General features: G+C 41.0%; 1 protein-coding gene across 4 annotated transcripts; it reads left to right on the forward strand.

The window, feature by feature from the left end:
• The first annotated feature begins 3,470 nt into the window (after positions 1 to 3,470).
• On the forward strand, positions 3,471 to 21,360 carry klhl21 (kelch-like family member 21). 4 transcript variants are annotated; one of them, XM_035739008.2, is made up of 5 exons: positions 3,471 to 3,607; positions 12,820 to 13,944; positions 18,197 to 18,608; positions 18,855 to 18,927; positions 19,101 to 21,360. In XM_035739008.2, the coding sequence occupies exons 2-5, from the start codon at positions 12,870 to 12,872 to the stop codon at positions 19,425 to 19,427; spliced, it is 1,887 nt and encodes a 628-aa protein (XP_035594901.1). In that variant the 5' UTR covers positions 3,471 to 3,607; positions 12,820 to 12,869; the 3' UTR covers positions 19,428 to 21,360. The 4 variants fall into 4 exon arrangements, with proteins under 4 accessions (XP_035594901.1, XP_035594899.1, XP_035594902.1 ...); XM_035739006.2 differs by lacking the exon at positions 3,471 to 3,607 and adding an exon at positions 3,943 to 4,278; XM_035739009.2 differs by lacking the exon at positions 3,471 to 3,607 and adding an exon at positions 5,806 to 5,934.
• The last annotated feature ends 13 nt before the right edge of the window (positions 21,361 to 21,373 follow it).

The raw sequence follows: 21,373 nt of genomic DNA on the forward strand, positions 1-21,373 counted from the left end.
AACTCCAATCTCTTGCCTGTATCCTCAGATTCATAAGTAATGAATTGAGAACGGCAGTGATAGTGCAATCAATGTTCCTTCTATAAGTAGAGCCTGTACTGTGCTGTCAGCATTTCCCTGGCCTAAACAGCCTGAGGGAACCTCAAGTGAGCCCAGAGAAGGTTCATGGAGAGGCCAGTTTTAATTGCACTACAAGGGGTAATTTAACCCTTATTTTACATTCAAGACTCCCTTTTCTTTGCTCATTATCTTATTATTGTTCACTTACGAACAAGTGGTACAAAGAATGGTCTGAATTATAAGCAGTTCTGTAAATTAAGCATGAAGTTCATGTGTACCATTGTTTTCCTTCATATGCTTCAAAATGGTTATTGAGTGACTAGTGATGCCTTTACAAGCTGCATTTCCTGCGTACTGAGACCATTACAAAGAGGAGTATCTTTGATTGACTATCACCAGCATCTATCAGTCTCAAGACATTCAATTCAATGTAATGTGAAGGAAAAAAATCAAACATGTTTTATTTGATTTTGTTATTATGTATTGAGGATATGGTAACACAAATAGCTGTATGGATACTACTCTGTCCACTCAAAACCAGTCGGTCTTTGGATCAAGACAGCCAGCATATTCCAAGACAAATGAAAAGACAAATCAAACAGCAAGGCACATCATTAAATGCCATACCACTATCTAAAAATAGACGCCTCACGCATCAGAAGCTTTTAAGTGGATTAACAGTGGGAAGTGGGCATGAATATATGCACACATGTTCTACCGACATCAAGATAAGGTTTGACAAGCCTTGAGGCAGAGACTTTATCTAAATAAATATGTATTTCCAAGCTGGGCCCTGGCTAGGAGAAAGCCCGTGATAATGAGGCCTGGTTTGGTTGCAAGCCAGGCATTCATTAGACAATGTGAGACTTTGACCACCCACCCAAAGACATGATGGAGGAGGCTGGAATGATTCACTGAATACATTCAGAAGACGAGACAATACACCATCTTGATGAAATAATTCTTAAAGGCCCACTGCAGTCAAAAACATGATTTGCCTGTGTTTTATATATTGCCTGTGTTTTATAAACTGTTCAAAAGTTTGGGGTCACTTAGAAATGTCCTTGTTTTTTAAAGAAAGGCAATATTTTGTCAATTGAAATAGCATCAGATTGATCAGAAATACAGTGTAGACATTGTTAATGTTGTAAATGACTATTCATCTGGAAACGGCAGGTTTTTAAAGGAATATCTAAATAGGCGTACAGAGGCCCATTATCAGCAACCATCACTCCTGTGTTCCAATGGCACGTTGTGTTAGCTAATCCAAGTTTATAATTTTAAAAGGCTAATTGATCATTAGAAAACACTTTTGCAATTATGTTAGCACAGATGAAAACTGTTGTCCTGATTAAAGAAGCAATAAAACTGGCCTTTAGACGAGTTGAGTATCTTAATAATATATATATATATATATATGATATATTTTGTGACTCCCAAACCCGCATGCGGGAGCGTAATCATTGCCTGAAACGAATTAGCATAACGCAACGGACATAGATATCCCTAGAAAATATTCCTATTCATGAAAATCACAAATAAAATATATTGAGACACAGCTTAGCCTTTTGTTAATCACCCTGCCATCTCAGATGTTCAAAATATGCTTTACAGCCAACGCTAGACAAGCATTTGTGTAAGTTTATCGATAGCATAGCATTATGCCTTGCTAGCAGCAGGCAACCTTGTTACGGAAATCAGAAAAGCAATCAAATTAAATCGTTTACCTTTGATGAACTTCGGATGTTTTCTCTCACGAGACTCCCAGGTAGACAGCCAAAGTTCATTTTTTCCCAAAATATTATTTTTGTAGACGAAATAGCTCCATTTGTTCTTCATGTTTGGCTGAGAAATCGCCCGGAAATTGCGGTCACCACAACGCCGAAAAATATTCCAAATTAGTTCCATAATATCGACAGAAACATGGCAAACGTTGTTTATAATCAATCCTTTTTCTAATATCTATTTGATAATATATCCGTCAGGACAATTCGTTGTTCAGGAGGACCGATTGGAGTAATGGCTACCTCTGTATTTTACGTGAGAATCTCTCTCGGGGCCGCAATGTGGCCGCCTACGGCTATTCTTCAACAGAAATGCGTAAAACTACGTCACAATGCTGTAGACACCTTGGGGAATACGTAGAAAGCGTAAGCTCGTTGATGGTACATTCACAGCTGAATAGGGAGTCATTGGAACGCAGCGCTTTCAAAACCTGGGGCACTTCCAGATTGGATTTTTCTCAGTCTTTCACCTGCAACATCAGTTCTGTTATACTCACAGACAATATCTTTACAGTTTTGGAAACGTTTGAGTGTTTTCTATCCACAGCTGTCAATTATATGCATATTCTAGCATCTTTTCCTGACTAAATATGTTTGTTTTTTTCCAAAAATGAAAATACTGCCCCCTAGTACCAAGAGGTTTTTAAGTATTTGTGGGTTTGCAAAACACCAGTCTCAACAGTGAAGAAGCGACTCCGGGATGCTGGCAGAGTTCCTCTGTCCAGTGTCTGTGTTATTTTGCACATTTGAATCTTTTATTTTTATTGGCCAGTCTGAGATATGGCTTTTTCTTTGCAACTCTGCCTCGAAGGCCAGAATCCCAGAGTCGCCTCTTCATTGTTCACGTTGAGTATGGTGTTTTGCAGGTACTATTTAATGAAGCTGCCAGTTGAGGACTTGTGAGGTGTCTGTTTCTCAAACTAGACACTCTAATGTACTTGTCCTCTTGCTCAGTTGTGCACCGGGGCCTCCCACTCCTCTTTCTATTCTGGTTATAGCCAGTTTGCACTGTTCTGTGAAGGGAGTAGTACACAGTGTTGTACGAGATTCAGTTTCTTGGCTATTTCTCGCCCCTCCCTTTCCAGAGGGAGGGGGCGCTTCTAATAAATAAAATGTATATTTTATAACAAAAGCATAACTAAATGTTGACAATTCATGTGTGCAATATGGTTTAATTTGCAACATATTTTCTCAATTTAAATAAGAAAGAATAGCCCATAACTGCATGATGCAGATTCAAGCAACAGCATGAAGATGACACCAAAAAAATAGATTGTTAAGGATAAATATGGTGATTTTAAAAATATATATCCAGTAGTTTTAGGTTTTAGCTACATTGTATGTAACCACAAGTTGTGAATGTCACATTGTGCCAACTACTGTATCCAATGAGGAGCATTTGGCACAGGTTGAGTGCAATATTTGATACTTGGGACGTCCATACCCTAAAACGTAACCCTAACCCCTACCCTGACCCTAAAAGTAACCATTACCTAATCCTAACCCTTAGCTTAATCCTTTTAAATGTTAGCTTCAATGGGGTAGGGACTTTCAAAGGATCCCGGATAGCACAGGCCTTTGGCACAGTAGGTGGCAGCATGCACCCTTAACGTTTGTTTGTGTGGACCGTCACTATACCGAAGAAGAAGAAGAAGAAGAAGAAGAAGAAGAAGAAGAAGAAGAAGAACGTTTGGAGGCTGTACCAGAGAGGAAGAGTCGAAGCGAGAGGGATAACTGGGGCCAAAATGTATCATCTCCAGCAGGTGGCGGTTTTTCGTTATTTTCACTCACCAAGCGAGGAGTTTTTGTGTGGTCAATGTGTGTCGAATTTGGTGAACAACACATGTAATGGCTTATTTGTTACGTGTGGCTTATTTGATCAAATATACGTTTCGTAATGATTAGGTTGTTACGAGTGTACTGATATAAGTAGGAGAGGTGACATTTTATTTGGGAGTTGTGCCTGGTCGTCACTAGTTACCATAGCCACAAAGTCATCTTCCCAACATTTATCACGCTGCTGACCTTATGCCTAACCCTAACTTTAAATGAAGACGGAAAAGTACATTTTATTTTATTCATCTTTACGATATAGCCAATTTTCACTATGTGGCTTTGGTTACAAGTGGAAACAGTTGTACCTGTTGTTCATATGCTTCTGCCCTCTCATTGGCTAGAAGGATCCCACCTGATCTCGCCTCCTGCCTTCCATTTTTGAATACATTTATTTTCATGGTTAGAGCGGCCACTAGAGTATCTGGGAAATACAATGGATAAACTGTGGCTGTCCCAAATCTCCACACGACGCGGAATCATGGCGCAGATAACTGGAAAAGAGAAGCAACACCAAAGTTTATTTTCAGATAGGAAATGTAAACAAATGTAAAGCTTTTAAAACTATAAGCCATACGTTGACCAGAATACGTTACATTTGGTAAGTGTATTTACATAATGTTTTATATATTTTATGTCTGCGAAGAAGGTTTTTCCTCGATGGAAAGGAGACCGTCGTGATTGGACTGTACACTGACATTAAATAATAATGGAGTTCTACATGATATAGGAGGTGGTATATGCTGTTATATCGCATAAACAAAGGCACGGGTAACTCGTAGGATACCTGTCCATCTTTAATAGTTTTCCTTGTTTATAATGAACAGAACCTAATGCGGATTAGGCCTACTCAGGGGTGACATGCACCCCCAAAATCGGAGGGGGCACAAAGTGAATGCCTGTGGTAGCCCCCGTCCATAAATTTGATAATTTTTCTTTCAAACACTTGAAACAGCTTTTTCTTGCAATGTAGAGCAATAATTATTATGCCCAATTATATGCCTGTATCCTGTTTTTTTATATATATTTTTTAAAGAAACTAAATATGCATATCTGCATCTCTGCTAAAAATTGGGTAAAATATTAGGAATATAGGAATTTCAGTGTTTTTCAGTAACGTTACATTTAGCAGGGTTCGCGTTAAAACAATTCTGTGTTTTTCACTCACAAAAAAATATAAAACACACAAAATATCTTATACAATATTCTTCTTATTGTAATTTCTGCTCGGCATCAGACTCATTTTGTGTTTCAGTTACACTTCTCCACTCTGAGAATTCACCAACAGGCATTCTATCAGCAGACAGCTCTGATTGATGTGTAGCTACTTTTCTCTCAGTGTAGCCTGCATTTCTTTGGTAAAATGCAAGATTGATTTCAACCAAAATACTAGGAAATGTAACTGGCTACATATTTTCTAGGATGCACATTAAAAAATGTGCATCGTTTTTTGCAAAAGATACCCTGCCTTTTCATTGTAAACTCATGTGTGGCTGCAAGCCAACAGCGTTGCACATCTGTTGTCATCTGATGAAAATTAAGCTATTTTCAGCCGACTGTGTTCTACTAATGTATTATCTGCGATGAAAACTATAGTTGAACGCCCATGATCACTATTGAAGCAAACATTTTTTTACTTTTGACTTTCAATATAGAACACAGGAGAAATGGTTTAAAACACCATTTGTTTTTTGAAGGTCTGAGTTTTGAAAATGCAGATTTCTGAACTTTTAACAAGACCCCTGCGTTTAGTTATTGCTTGCCTTTCTAAAGTCTACCAACCTTGCCAGCAGGCATGCCAGCTGAGATAGTTAGACAAGCTAGTTGCCTAAATTTCAGACTGTTACCGTGGTTACTCTGTGGATTTTCAGCCTAAAGTCTCCTTACAAAAGATGCTATAGTCTCTATAAGGCAGAATGTTGAATAACATGTATTATTATTATTGGCGGTAGGAGGTGGAGATAGGGTATCCACAGGAAAGTGTTTACCCCACTTTTTGCGACGCCGGTAGGTTCTGTCGCTTGTATTTTCAATCTCTTGACGCATTGCACCTGGTGCACAATATTACACTTTTCAAACCAATACGTTTTTCCGCCAACTGTAGCATCCCGCCATCTTTTTGTCAACTTTTCTTTATAAATTAAAGGTATTGCCGGAGACAAAGCCTTTACTTTTATTTCTGCCAACCGATCTAGTCATTATTGCGGTAAAGTTCTGCCTACGGTTTAGTATGAAATGCAGCCTTAATGCTTAATTGGTATGTACTACGTTCTTAAGCTCGGAATGGTTGCTAGGCATGTAACTTCATCCAACTCTTCACATAGCCCACCCCAAGCACTGTTTTCTTAACCACAACTGGATGGATCCATAAATAATTACTGTGTGGAATAAATTTCACAGAATGATTAAAATATTGGAATGAAGTAGGCTATAGCAATTGAAGGCATCAAATGGTTGTTTACTGAAACTCCCAAAGTCATCCTATTGCTATAGTACATTTGAAGCAATAGCCTACCTGCGCGTGGTCAACTATTCCAGCACCGTTTCACGCTGCTTTGAGACAAGCATGGGGACTCTTCTTGATCGATCAATGTCAGATTTGTATTTTCACTGATTCTCTGTTTGAATATTTGTTAGCTAGCATTTCTATAGCCTAATTGTAGCCTCAGTTGAAGTGAGTGCTGCTCATGATCATCTTGTCTAGTTGGCTCATTTATTATCACTGATCAGAACATTTTGCCAGCATGTTATGTAGCTTAACAAGTGGATTATTTTGCTCTTCACTTGCAGTAGTTTAGTAGCCTAGGCCTTCTCCCGACCAAAAGCCTGTGACTTGTCTTAAGCAATCCAATGTGATTTTAACTGAATCGCTGTCTGTATATTTGGTTAATTCTCTGAGTGGGCAAATAAGGGGAGGTGGTATTGCTAGTCTTTTGTTTGCTCATCTATCACTGATCAGAAACATTTACCATGGAATAACATAGTCTAAATCAAGTGAAGGCCTGTTATTTTACTTGATCGCGTAAAGGCAACTCCAAAAGCCTGCAGAGGTTGTGAAATATGAATACCAGACTCGCATGCTTTTGAAAATATAGATTGATATTATTTTATTTCGGTATCATGATGAAGGTACTATCAATATAACACCCTATGCTTGCTCCCTAACAAAGCGGAGTGAGAGTATAATTTAAAATGTATTTAACTAGGCAAGTCAGTTAAGAACAAATTCTTATTTATAATGACAACCCACTATTCCCTGGTAGGCTAACTGCCATCTTCAGAGGCAGAACGACAGATTTTTATCTTGTCAGCTCAAGGATTTGATCCAGCAACCTTTCGGTTACTAGCCCAGCACTCGAACCACTAGGCTACCTGCCGTCCTTTAGAGAGTAGGAAAGCGATGAAACGTGGCTCAAAGAACATGGGCTTGCCTTGGGCTCTATTTCCAAATATCACTTTTTATATGACAGCGGTTCCACACGTTGCCATGACGCAAATTGTTTGGGAATTTTTTTTGTATTTTACTCTGTTATATTTCATTATATAATATAGCCTACTATTAAATGCTGTGTGTGTGACTGTGATCAGGGTAGCCTGAGTGTGTCTTGTCTGTTTAAAGAACAAAATAACTTATGATTTCATGTGCTTGGGGCACAGACCAGTAACATAATTCATTTCAAAATATCCCATTCTTTTCTTTTGAAAAGAAATATAATGTTATAATGTTTCTTAGGACCTGCCTAAAACGAATCAAAAATGTATTTCCTTGTGACGGTGTATATTCCATGGATTTATTCAAATAGATGTTCACCTACATCGGCCCACTCCTACTCCCATTCCTGAATTTGCGGGCATGTGCACGGGACATGTAAAAGGCTTATCCCGGCAAGAATGTGGTAAAAATGGGACTGTTAAGAATTGGGCCCTAATGTCTGTAATGTCTGTCTGTAACGAGTATATGTTAACAATAGCCGAATGTAACCGAACGTAGTCGACCGACGCACGCGTCCTCGCAATCAGATGGAAGTGTTTGACGTTTGGTCTGTGGTTCAGTTAGGCTCGGCCATATTGTGCAAGTGTTTGTCATGTGCGAATTGCATCAATATTGAAAATTAAAACCGTAAATACAAACCAATAGCATACTGACCAGCATACTGACGGTTGGGCGGATAACACTTCCCTGTAGATATTTTGTATCAGATTACCTCCGTGATAGAGTCAAAATCATCGGACAACGGGTAAAGTAAGTTTAAATGAAGTTTGTTCAACATTGACTTGTAATGGGACTGTTCGTGAATGTTGAGCCTACATGTTAGAGACAAGTGTGTAAGTATTTCACTCACAAATTCTAAAAGAGGCTAACAAGCTAGCTACTCTAACCTGATTGATAGCCTGAAATGGCTTCTTGGTAGCTAGTCATGAGATTGGGAGATTGGGAACCTATCTGGGCTAGCTAAAGCCAACTTCATAAAATTGCTAAGTGACTAGGAGCTAGTATTTCATAGAGAGAAAAAGTCATAATAAAGAAATGAATGTTTATTTTCTTTAACATGACAAATCTGATTTGGCATGTGGCTCTGTGCCGCCAATGGGCATGATACCTCTGGGCCTACTGTCTTTACTGCTAGAAAGAAAGAAAAAAAGATGAATGCTGTGGGCTTTATGATATTGTGGTAATGTGGTCTTGATACTTTTCTTTGTATCATAAATTGAAACACTTGCATGGATTTGGCTTTTACTATGGATTTGGGTTGGTGAACTACATTGTAAACAGAGAGGTTCACTGAAGTCTGAACTGAAAGCAGGGAATTGATCTGTGCTAAAGTATTTTTGTTGCATGTACTGTACATGTGCATTTAGGAGGAACCATTAGCTGTAGATATGACTTTGACTGTGAACATTATTCTAATCCATCACCCACACACTTACATACACAATCTCACCACGCACGCACACACCACTTATGCTGCTGCCATACTATGTATTATTATTTCTCCTGCTACCAGTCTCCTGATTCCTGCCTATATCTACCTCAATACTCTAGTATCCCTGCACATTGTACATTTGGTTCTGGCACAGACCCTGTATATACTGTAGCTTCTCTCTTATTTCATGTGGTTTTTTTTTTATTCATTATATTTTGTTATTAGTTATACTTTGTACTACCCTGCAGCATCTGTGTTGTCATGGACATTTACCTACCAGGTGCAATATTAGCCTGGTCCCAGCTCAGTTAGTGCCGTCTTGCCAAACCATATGATGTGGCAATTAGAGAGTACTAACAGATCTGCGACCAGGCTTATATTGGCCTGCTGGTGGCTAGTACTTTTTCAAATGTATCCTGGGTTTCTAATCACTGTTCTTTCTTTTTTAAATATTATTTATAGCTCAGTTTAAGTGATGACTAGGCACTTTATGGATCCATGATTTTGGTGTTGGTTTTGAACTGAGAGTAATTAGGTTTTGGATTTAGCTTCTTTGGTATTTACCAGGGCCTACCAGCAGGGGGCCAACAGACTATGTTGTTGTTTTGGCTGCATAGTAAAGTCGGATAATAATAATAAATAATATATGCCATTTAGCAGACGCTTTTATCCAAAGCGACTTACAGTCATGTGTGCATACTGGAAGGAAAACAGTTAAGTCTGGTTTTGATTTACCCCAACCGTGTACACAGAATAGGCCTAGATTCCAAATAAACATTTCATAGCTGGATTCGAAGACTTTCTGAAACCACACTTCATAACATAATGACTCTTTTGACTGTAGGCACACATTCATGGAGATCAATGTACTACATTCCAGGATCACTGGGGAGGATTTAAAAAAAAAAAAAAAAAAACATTTTGTTTACGGTTTCACTCTGTGGCTTCAGGATGTGTGCCATATTATGTTTCTAGAAAAATAACCTAAAGAAGACTTTCAGGCTGAAAGTGAGGCCTTGCTCTTAACAAATTGTTTGTGACCATGTGGTCTGACATTTACCTCTTGGTATTTTGAACTGTCAACCCTACAGTCATTGGTGTGAACAAGTGTATTTAGAAGAAAATGACACCTATAGATTCATCTATTACCACTATATTACCAAGCTTAGCTCATCAGCCATTCCCCATTTCCACCCAAGAAAAATAGCCCAGCAACTTATTAGATGACGACTGGCTTTTTATTGAGAACTATGACTGACCGTGTTGACTCTATCTTAGGGGGTTTCACCAAGGAGGTCATACTTCCTAACTATAGAGCATGATTCAAGTTCCTAGTTCCTGGCCACACAGGCCACTACTGTTATGAAACGTGGTGAGGGTGGTGGCATGTATCGTCCACGTTTGCCAATAAACATAAAATGCTTCCTGTGTGGGTTGGTGGGTAGGTTCTAGTCACATGGTGCCTGATGGTCACAATACTTTCTCTGTATTCCTCTCCTGGTCCTGACATACCAGCCAGTTAGTCCACCGACCTCTGCTCTTTCCTTCCACCCACCTCTGCTCTCTCCCTCGGTCTGAGTGAAGGCTATCGCTTTCACTCTGCTATTCTAGGTTGGTAAACACTACTCGTAAATTGCTTAATACCCCTCTCGGGACTTTGGAAATCACTTAACCTTACTCTCTATGTGTCCCACAGATATAGTTCTGACATGTATGTTTGTCAAAAAACAGCGTTGTTCATGAACATTTACAGAGTGCCCAGCTAGCACATAACGTTCTGAGAACCATATCTGTCTTAGAGCTTGGTGAGAGCGTGGTTGTCCTATGTTTATTTTGCATTCAACCTTCCCGCAACTTTCTGGAAATGGTGCAGGATAGTTGCTTGACTTTTGAACATTCTCAGCACATTTTAAGAACGTAAACAAAACAACTTCATTTTCTTGACATTTCATTACTTTACCAGACTAATTCCAGGGATAGAGAACAGAAAATCATAGGTTTGAATCTCACTGATACCGTGTCACAATCACAAAAAACTATTCACATGATTGTCTAAGCAAATTCATTTCCATGTGTCCTACAGTATCTGTGCTTGGAGTTCAAAACAGTGAACCCAAACTAAGCTAGCAGTGTTATTAAAAGTCTTATTGAAACATGTTCTCAGAACATTATTGAATTACCTTCAAATAACCTATAATTTCTGTTCTTAGAATATTCAAAAAATCTTCCAGTAAAATGTTCTCAGAACCTCCCTGCAAACTAAAAATGTACGTTCTCAGAACTAGCAAAATGTTTACTTCTGTTCTCAGAATATTTAAAAAAAAAAAAAAAAGTTTTACCGGTCAGGAAACGTATGGCTTCGTTCCCAGAACCAATAGGAAACCAAAAATGTATGTTCCCACAACTTCCAAGGAACCAAATGTGCTAGCTGGGTAGGCTATCATACTTACTTGCACACCAAGATGGGGGCGAGAAGGAATAGTAGTGTGGATTTATATTGTCCAATTGAATGTACTATAATATCCAATTTAATATATGACCAGAAAGGCAGTAGCTGGCTTGTATAATGCTGTACTATAGGAGTTATAGCCTAACACATTGACTTCATAGACGTATGTGGAATTGGTGAACCAGACCCTAGCACAGTACAAGGAAATGCTATTATTCCTTTCAACCTGAAACAATCACTTACCCAGAAGTTTTAAAGAGCAGAGCTAGGAAGAGAGCAGGTTTAGAGCAGGTTTCAGACCTCTGTAGAGTATGCTAACCTTTAGGGGGCCCACTCTGTCCTTGGTGGGGGGCTGCTGGCTGCATTGTTGAATCCTGGTGTGGAATGTGAGCTGTGTGCTCCACTGAGGTTCTACGCACTGCGTCTTTCTTCTTCTTTTTTCTGGCCACGGAAGGCCTTTATGAAGCTCATCTCTGTAAAGACATGTGTATTTTATTTAAGTAGGCATGGTTTTCCTGTAATCCCACCTGGAATCATGTTGGATACTAATAACCATGAATCCATCCCAAAGTTTTTACTGAGCCTTCAGATGACTGGTTGCTGTTGACACTCCCCAATGACATAACATGTAGAATAGCATTGATGGCGAGTCGACTTCCGTGTCGATGTTCAATATGAATTGTACAATTTTGACCTGATAATCGTCTTACAAATAGGCTACGTCTAGAAAATTACAGATTTAAAGGCAACATTAGCGAGAAATAACCTTCCAGTATGAAACCAGGGGCTTCTATTTAGATGTGTGAATCGTGCGACACTACCGACACAGTGACTCACAGTTTTAAACCAGCTCCTAAAACGTTGTAACATTTTCTTTTGAGACTCCCTCCTTGTCATGGATGTTCTCCTTGTTAGAGCAGACTTGTTATAACTTTTCAGTATGAAACCAGGGAGCTCTCCTTATGCTGTGGCACACTAGGTGATTTAATAGTTTTACAGTTTTCAGAGAACTGTGAGACTTTATTTTTTGTCAAGTAGGCATTTCTTGTGTTTGGCCTGGCTTTAGTCTGTCCTGTGTTTTTAACAAGCTGATTTGTGGGTATTATGACAGGAAGTGCAATGTTTGAGTCTGAGGATGACTGTCAGCAAGCTCGTGGCGGGCTGGCTGGCTCTAGTTTGACAACTAACTTCGGGGGGCTGATAGGAGGATGTACGTTAGGCAGACAGAGATATGGGAGTTGAGGTAATCCACAACTTATTAGGTGTACACACACACACACACACACACACACACACACACACACACACACACGCACACCCCTCCCCACACAGTGGAAATGGACACTGCCTGTTGGTGTATTTATAGACCCAGAGCTCTCTTTCTTAAACACGGACAGGGAGCTGCTCATAGTCACTGGAGCTGTCCAAATTGCAGTGGTACCTTCTAGAACACAGGCAACTGCTTTTTTCAGTGTTGTTTTCCTGTTTTAATTTGCCCAGTAGGTCTCATCAGGCAGGGGCTCCTCATAATTTATTTTACTCTAATTTAGCTGGTTCTTATTTGTGTTGAAAATACCACCGGCTTCTGTAAGTAGCTTGCCTTGCTAACACTAACTCTGTTCAATTTTTACAGTGTTGGTTATTTATTTAGTGTGTTTTTAGTTTGTAGGATATTTATTAAGAGTATGGTACAGTGAGTGAATCTGTGAATCTGAACCCGTTTAGAAGTGATTGTAAGAGAAATGCTAATGCTGTTTCTGTTTTTCAGATTGGGTTAATCTTCTCAGTACAAACTCTTTGAGATATCCAAACAACGAGATGGAGGGAGGAGTGATGAACAGAGGGGGGTTAGAGGGAGGAGTGATATCTGAGAAGCCAGTGATCCAGACGCAGCCGTCCACGCTGCCCTTCTTCGACACGGCCCACGCCTTCAACCTTCTCCGGGGGATCCACGAGCTCCGTGCCGAGCGCAAGTTCTTCGACATCACTCTGTGCGCCGAGGGCCAGGAGTTCCACTGCCACCGCACCGTGTTGGCCGCAGCCAGCACCTACTTCAGGGCCATGTTCGCCGGGACATTGAGAGAGAGCGCCATGGACCGTGTGGTCCTTCACGAGGTGTCTGCTGAACTGCTGGGCCTGCTGGTGGACTTCTGTTATACAGGCCGAGTCACAGTCACCCAGGATAATGTAGACCTTCTGCTGAAGACTGCCGACCTGTTCCAGTTCCCCTCGGTCAAAGAGGCCTGCTGTGCCTTCCTTGAGCAGAGGTTAGACGTCTCCAACTGCCTGGAGATCCAGGACTTTGCCGAGGCCTACGCTTGCCGCGATCTAGCCGTCAGCGCACGCCGCTTTGTCCTCAAGAACATTGTGGATCTGGCCAAAGGCAAGGACTTTGAGCGGTTGCCCTGGAAACGTTTGCTGGAGTTTGTGTCGGACGACGCGCTGTGTGTGGACAAGGAGGAGACGGCCTATCAGATTGCGGTGCGCTGGATCAAAGCAGACCTACAGAGGCGGCTCCACTACTGGCCCGAGCTGCTGCAGCAGGTGAGACTACCCTTCGTGCGCCGGTTTTATCTACTCGCCCACGTGGAGAGTGACCCACTGGTCTACCTCTCCCCCTCCTGCCTGAGAATGGTGAGTGAGGCCCGGAGCTTCCAGTCGTGTGAGTACGACCGCCACGACAGACCCTGCCAGCGCATGCGGCCACGGCCCTCAACCGGACTGGCTGAGATCCTGGTTGTGGTGGGAGGCTGTGACCAGGACTGCGATGAGCTGGTCACTGTGGACTGTTACAACCCTCAGACTGGACAGTGGCGCTATCTGGCTGAGTTTCCTGATCACCTGGGAGGGGGCTACAGTATAGCTGCCCTGGGCAACGATATGTATGTCACAGGTAAGTTGACAATGCCCTGATCATTCAGGTATACTTTATAATGGATTTATGAAAGGTAATAAGTCGTTTTACATGTGACAAAGTAAAAGGTATTGATTTTACTGGATATAGCAGCATAACATCTTTCTTTTAAGATTTAACACAGGCTATATGTTCAAACACATTATTGTATCCAGCTATAATCTACATTGAGTTTAACTTTACAATGGACTGCAGTGTACATAAGTGGTTATAGTTGCTGTGTGGTGTCTTACTCACTCTGTTACCAGAATGCTCTGCAGCTTTCCAGCCATTTTGCATCTTATGAAATAGCAGGCAGGCAGTGTGAGTATAAATAAAACACAGCAGCCGGCTACTCTTGCTATATTTGAGAGAGAAGAGTTAAGGTGAGTTAGCTAGGCGGGAGGGGTATTGTGTCCTGCTAAGCCTGCAGCAGTGGTCCATGGGCTCATCACTGATAGACAGACCTGGATTCACATCAAATATTTATATATACACAAGATGACTGACACTCTTTAGAGCCACTGTTCCTCCATCTTGGCACTCCCCCACTTTTGTAAAAAGTATTTTGGAAGATATAGAAATGCAGTTATTAATGTCTACATTAGTTTTTCCACATTTATACTATGATTACCTTAATGCATAGTTTTGAAATTATACTGAACTGAAATATAAACGCAACATGTAACATTTTCAATAAAAGGAAAACAGTTAATTGAAATAAATTAATTGGGCCATAGTCTATGGATTTCACATGACTGGGCAGGGGTGCAGCCATGGGTATACCTGGCTCTCAAGTGGGGAGCCAGGCCCAGCCTATTGGAATTCGTTTTTTTCCCCCACAAAAGAGCTTTATTCGAACCCACGAATGCTGATGTTCCAGATACTCAACTAGTCTAAGAAGGCCAGTTTTATTGCTTTAAATCAGGACAACAGTTTTCAGCTGTGCTAAAATAATTGCAAAAGTGTTTTCTAATGATCAATTAGTGTTTTAAAATTGAGCTTGGATTAGCTAACACAACGTGCCATTTGGAACACAGGAGTGATGGTTTCTGATAATGGGCCTATGTACGCCTATGTAGATATTCCATTTAAAAATCAGCTGTGTCCCGCTACAATAGTCAATTTACAACATTAACAATGTCTACACTGTGTATTTCTGATCAATTTGATGTTATTTTATGGGAATAAAACAGTGTTTTTCTTTCAAAAACAATGACATTTCTAAGTGACCCCAAACTTTTGAACGGTAGTGTACATCATTGGTTCAAATACAATTTGAAATCTGTATTATACTTTGAGTATGTATTTGAAGCTGCCTGTAGTGCTAGACATGCAGGGTTTGCTATTTTGGGACTATTGTTTTGTTAAGCCAGACAAGCTCAATCAAGCACAGATAACATATTGGAAGTGATTTTAAATAGTAGGCTACTTGAACCCAGGTCTAAATGAGGGGCAATCATCATTACCGAGTGGCCTTCAGGTTCAGGAAAAGACCGTGTTTCCACTGAGAAAACATCCCAAGCCCTCTAACGCTGCCTGTAATGCTGGTCAGTGATAGGGGTCATAAATCATTAGCAGTGGTCTCATACGTACCATCGCTGGCAGCAGGATCAGAAGGAGCAAATGGCTGTAGCACAGAACACATGGTTGGGAAATAGGCTGGTTTTATGAAAGGTGTCTTCGGGTTGATTTAGTAGGGTACCTTTGATTCAATGCCCTTGTGGCAATATTGTCATTACATCTACAAGGTGAAATTACATAAGGACACAGAATGTGAGTAGAGCACATGGCCAGGAAACTGAAAGAAGATATTGCATTTGAATAAACTATTGAAATTGCATATCCCCATTTAGCTGTTGCGAAAGCAGCAGCTGCTCTTCCTGGGGTTCACACAAAACATGAAACATGACATAATACAGAACTTTAATAGACAAGAACAGCTCAAGGACAGAACTACATACATTTCTAGTAAGTCACACGTAGCCTATATATCAATACGTACATGTAGTGTGTATACATCATGGTCAAATTGTTGTGCCATGAGGCATTGCTTTATCTGTGTTTTTTGAAACCAGGTTTGCTGTCATTTGAAAAATATGAGATGGAACGGAGTTTCATGCAATAATGGCTCTGTATAATACTGTACGCTTTTTGAATTTGTTCTGGATTTGTGAAAAGACCCCTGGTGGGATGTCTGGTGGACTCGTAGCATCAGTTTCCAAGTTAATCATCATGTAAAAAAAAACTGCAAATATTGTGGAGGGCCACTTCCACATAAAGCTGATACTGTCACACCCTGACCATAGAGAGCCTTTTTATTCTCTATTTTGGTTAGGTCAGGGTGTGACTAAGGTGGGTAAATCTAGTTTGTTTATTTATATGTTGGCCTGGTATGGTTCCCAATCAGAGGCAGCTGGTTCTCATTGTGTCTGATTAGGGATCATATTTAGGCAGCCATTTCCCCACTGTGTTTTGTGGAATCTTGTTTTGAGTCGGTGCATGTTGCACCTCAGTACTGCACGGTCGTTGTTGGTTTCTTGTTTTAAGTTTCACATAATAAAGATGTGGAACTCCAATCACACTGCGCCTTGGTCCGTCTACACACGATCGTGACAGATACCCAGATCTCATGTCAGATTGACCTCTTGGGAATTTCTGCTCGAACAGCAAAGGGTTTTCAATAAGCACCACGGTGCATTCGGAAAGTATTCCGACCCCACTACTCTTCCCACATTTTGTTACGTTACAACCTTGTTCTAAAATTGATTAAATTGTTTTTCTCATCAATCTACACACAATACTCAATAATGACGATGCAAAAACAGACTTGACATTTTTGCAAATGTATATTTTAAAAAAATTATGAAATTACATTTACATAAGTCATCAGACCCTCTACTCAGTATTTGCCTTTGGCAGCAATTACAGCTTCAAGTCTTTTTGGGTATGATGCTACAAGCTTGGCATACCTGTATTTGGGGAGTTTCTCAAATTCTTCTCTGCGGATTCTCTCAACTCTGTCAGGTTGGATGGGGAGCGTCGCTCCACAGCTATTTTCAGGTCTCTCCAGAGATGTTTGATCGGGTTCAAGTCCGGGCTCTGGCTGGGCCACTCAAGGACATTCAGAGACTTGTCCCGAAGCCATTCATGTGTTGTCTTGGCTGTGTGCTTAGGGTCATTGTCCTGTTGGAAGGTGAACCTTCGCCCCAGTCTGAGGTCCTGAGTGCACTGGAGCAGGTTTTCTTCAAGGATCTCTCTCTGTACTTTGCTCCGTTCATCTTTCCCCTCGTCTCCCAGTCCCTACCGCTGAAAAACATCCACACAGCATGATGCTACCACCACCATGCTTCACTGTAGTGATGGTGTCACGTAGTGATATGACGTTTGGCATTCAGGCCACAGGGTCAATCTTGCTTTCATCAGACAAGAGAATCTTGTTTCTCATAGTCTGAGAGTCTTTAGGTGCCTTTTGGCAAACTCCAAGCGGGCTTTCATGTGCCTTTTTACTATGGAGTGGCTTCCATAAAGGCCTGACTGATAGAGTGCTGCAGAGATGGTTGTCCTTCTGGAAGGTTCTCTCATCTCCACAGAGGAACTCTGGAGCTCTGTCAGTGTCTATCGGGTTCTTGTTCACCTCCCTGACTTGTTCACCTCCCTGACTCTAGGAAAAGTCTTGATGGTTCCAAACTTCTTCCATTTAAGAATGATGGATGCCACTGTGTTCTTGGGGACCTTCAATGCTGCAGAATTGTTTTTGTACCCTTCCCCAGATCTGGGCCTTCGACACTATCCTGTCTATGAGCTCTACGGACAATTCCGTCGACCTCATGGCTTGGTTTTTGTTCTGACATGCACTGTCAGCTGTTGGACCTTTTTTATATATACAGGTGTCTGCCTTTCCAAATCATGTCCAATCAATTAAATTTACCACAGGTTGACTCCTAGTTGTAGAAACATCTCAAGGATGATCAATGGAAACTGGATGCACCTGAGCTCAATTTCGAGTCTCATAGCAAAGTGTATGAATACTTATGTAAATCAGTTATTAATTAATTAGTTTTTGCAAGACTTTCTAAAGACTTAAAGACATGTGGTATTGTGTGTAGATGTTTTATTTAATTCATTTTAGCACAAGGCTGTACAAAATATGGAAAAAATGAATGGGTCTTATTACTTTCCAAATGCACTGTAGCTACTTGTATTTTTGTGGATCTCTTCCATCTCTGACACCTTTCTCTCCTGTCCTTAGGAGGATCTGACGGTTCGCGACTCTACGACGGCGTGTGGCGCTACAACTCCAGCGTGAATGAGTGGACCGAGGTGTCGCCCATGCTGAAAGCCCGGGAGTACCACAGTTCCTGTGTCCTCAAGGGCCAGCTGTATGTGGTGGCGCCAGACAGCACGGAGCGCTACGACCACGCGCTGGACTGCTGGGAGGCCCTGCCCCCCATGCTGCACGCCATGGACAACTGTTCCACCACCACCTGCAGGGGGCGCCTTTACGCCATTGGCTCCATGACCACCACTGGGGAGGATAACATGGCCATTCAGTGCTATGATTCGGAAGCCAATCGATGGACCCTAGTCAACTGTGGCGAGCTGCCGCCGTGGTCCTTCGCTCCCAAAACAGTCACTCTCAATGGGCTCATATACTTTGTCAGGTGAGGAGAATATGGACAGGAATGTGCAACTTTATAAAAAACATTTTGAATCTCAATGGGATCAACTTTATAACAGTTGGATGAGATTTAAAAAAAGAACTCTACATAATGTGGTATTACATACAGGTCAATTATTCTGTTCTAATGTTTAAAAAACTGCCCATCAGCAAACAGACAAAAGGAGGATGAATGCTATATGATTTTGGCTAGGCGTGACATTTCTCACTATAGATTCTTGCGTTCTAGGGATGACTCTGCAGAGGTCGACGTCTATAACCCTCAGAAGAATGGATGGGACAAGATTAGCCCCATGACACAGGTATGTGACACACCCAAGGTGTTAAGTCTTATGGCTTGACACACTTTTTCCATCAGCCTTGACAATAGTATTTCTTATCAAAAAATGTAATGCATGTGTATCTGTAATTGCAGACGACACAAGTTTAGTTTTAAGATGATAATCTCAACTGATAATCACATTTTTTCCTTCAGGTCCATGTAGGAGGCAGTGTGGCAGCTCTGGGCGGTCGTCTCTTTGTGTCTGGTGGCTATGACAACACGTTTGAGCTGTCTGATGTGGTGGAAGCTTATGACCCCTCAACCCGTACCTGGACCCCCACGGGACGCCTGCCCCAGCCCACCTTCTGGCATGGCAGTGTCAGTATCTTCCGCCAGTTCATGCCCGCCGTATCCAACACTTTCGAACCCATTGACCTGCCTGAGGCCAACTCCATCCACCTGCACCGACACCACCGCAACCAGGCCCTGCACAACCACAACCTCAATCTCAACCAGAACCATGACGTCAACCCAGTGTAACACACTACATGGACTAATGGTTCAGGGGATATCATCCTGACTGTTTCAGCCATTAGTGCCATTTTAGGTTTACTGTGAAAACATACACCTCATTATGATACTACAGATAGACAGACAGTAGAAAAACGTTATAGTGCACTCTGCTTATAGTGATTAACTGCTTATAATGATCAAATTGTCCTGCATGGATGAGATCACTATAGGACTGTCATTACATTACACTGTGTCACTTCTGTGACAGAGCTTGTGTGCAGTTGTGTCATCCCCTTGTTATTTACTTGCCTGCCACTCTGTCATAGCTCACGATCAGTTTGCCTATTATTGACTGGACTAATAGACTGGCTGGGTATGAAGGTCTCATGTTGGGGAAAGCACAAGCTGCCCATACATGGGCAGGCAGTAGTAGTGTTTCGTCTTGATTATCCTTTTGTCATTTTTCTTTTTTACATAATCAAGTAACTATGGAGCTGTTTTCCACTTTTCGGTTGTTTAGAGTGAGAGCCAACATGATCCTTCAGAATCAATGGCATGAGCCCATACATTCCAAAAGCCAACACCACCACAAAAAGGTTTTTGAGCACTAAACCAGATTTGATCATCGTTGAGAGATGTATCTGGAGATTTGTCCAGAGCTATACTGCTAGGAACCTGTTATGGAACCATAGGGTGGAATCAGAACATGGTTGCATATGATGCAACTGGGACTGGGCTGATCGATTCCCTCGATGAATTCTCATTCTATTTCTATATCCCTGTTTTATACCTGGTGCTAATATGGGTCCTTTGTCCTAATCTTGTCTACATTCTGATTGTGAAAACATTTCAAGAAACGTGTCTACACATGGTTTTAAAATGTCTGTTATTTGTCCAGGGCAGCAGGTAGCCTAGAGGTTAAGAGCATTGGGCCAGTAACTGAAAGGTCACTTTTTCAAATCCCTGAGCTGGCAAAGTGGGAAAATCTGCTTTTCTGCCCTTGAGCAAGCCACCAACAATAACAACTGCTCCCCTGGCACCTTGAACGTTAAGGCAGCCCCCCACACCTCTCTGATTCAGAGAAATGCGTTCAGTTGTGCGAATATCTAGGTGTCCCCTTTCCCACTGTGTCGGCATTGTGACCAGATTTCCTGGTCCCTTCCTTTTTATACAAATGATTTCATAGCTATTCTTTCAAAATAATATAGATTTATTGTAAGACATGTTGATCTAATCAGTTAATGGTCCCACCTGTCAATTATTTTAGAGGGCAGAATAATTATTATATAAATGGTTTCTCTATCCAGATCTGTCTAGACTTCTAGTCAGCATTGTGTCTAGATATCTTACATCTGGAAGTGGGCAGGATGATCAGATCACAATGTGTCTTTTTAATTATCTACACCTGTCTAAAAATGTGATCACAATCAGAATGTGGACAAGATCAGGACAAAGGATGCAGGTATAAATGGGGCCAATGACAATATTCTATCAGATGCTGATCACCATTTTCCTCTCGCTCATCTCTGTTTGACTTTGTTGGCATGACTACCAATCTAGCCTGCATGAATTACTGGTCATATATTTTCTTTGAAGATTGCCTTCATTATAGATGCTTTATTTTATTAGAATGGTTTAATTTTATTTATGAAAATGTATATGTTTTTATAGTGTTATTTCTGATAATGTTATTTTTTTCCATTGCAACACGAGGCACAGGTACATATGAAAATAGATTGTGGTAAAACGACCACTGTCAACTGGAAGTAATGACACATTCTCAACTTATTTCTGTAACATTAGTCAAACAAAGTCATTTTTAGTATTGTGTACTTACATTAATGCGATTATGTTTGTGTTTTCTTAGTTTTCATACAAGTTGTTTGTGTTCAAACATTTGTGTTGTAGTGATGTCCTTACAGTGAGTGTTATCACAATAAAACTGCAGGCAGGACTGTTACTTAAATCTGTTG

The sequence above is a fragment of the Oncorhynchus keta genome, chromosome 27, assembly GCF_023373465.1.
Source record: "Oncorhynchus keta strain PuntledgeMale-10-30-2019 chromosome 27, Oket_V2, whole genome shotgun sequence".
NCBI lineage: Eukaryota > Metazoa > Chordata > Actinopteri > Salmoniformes > Salmonidae > Oncorhynchus > Oncorhynchus keta.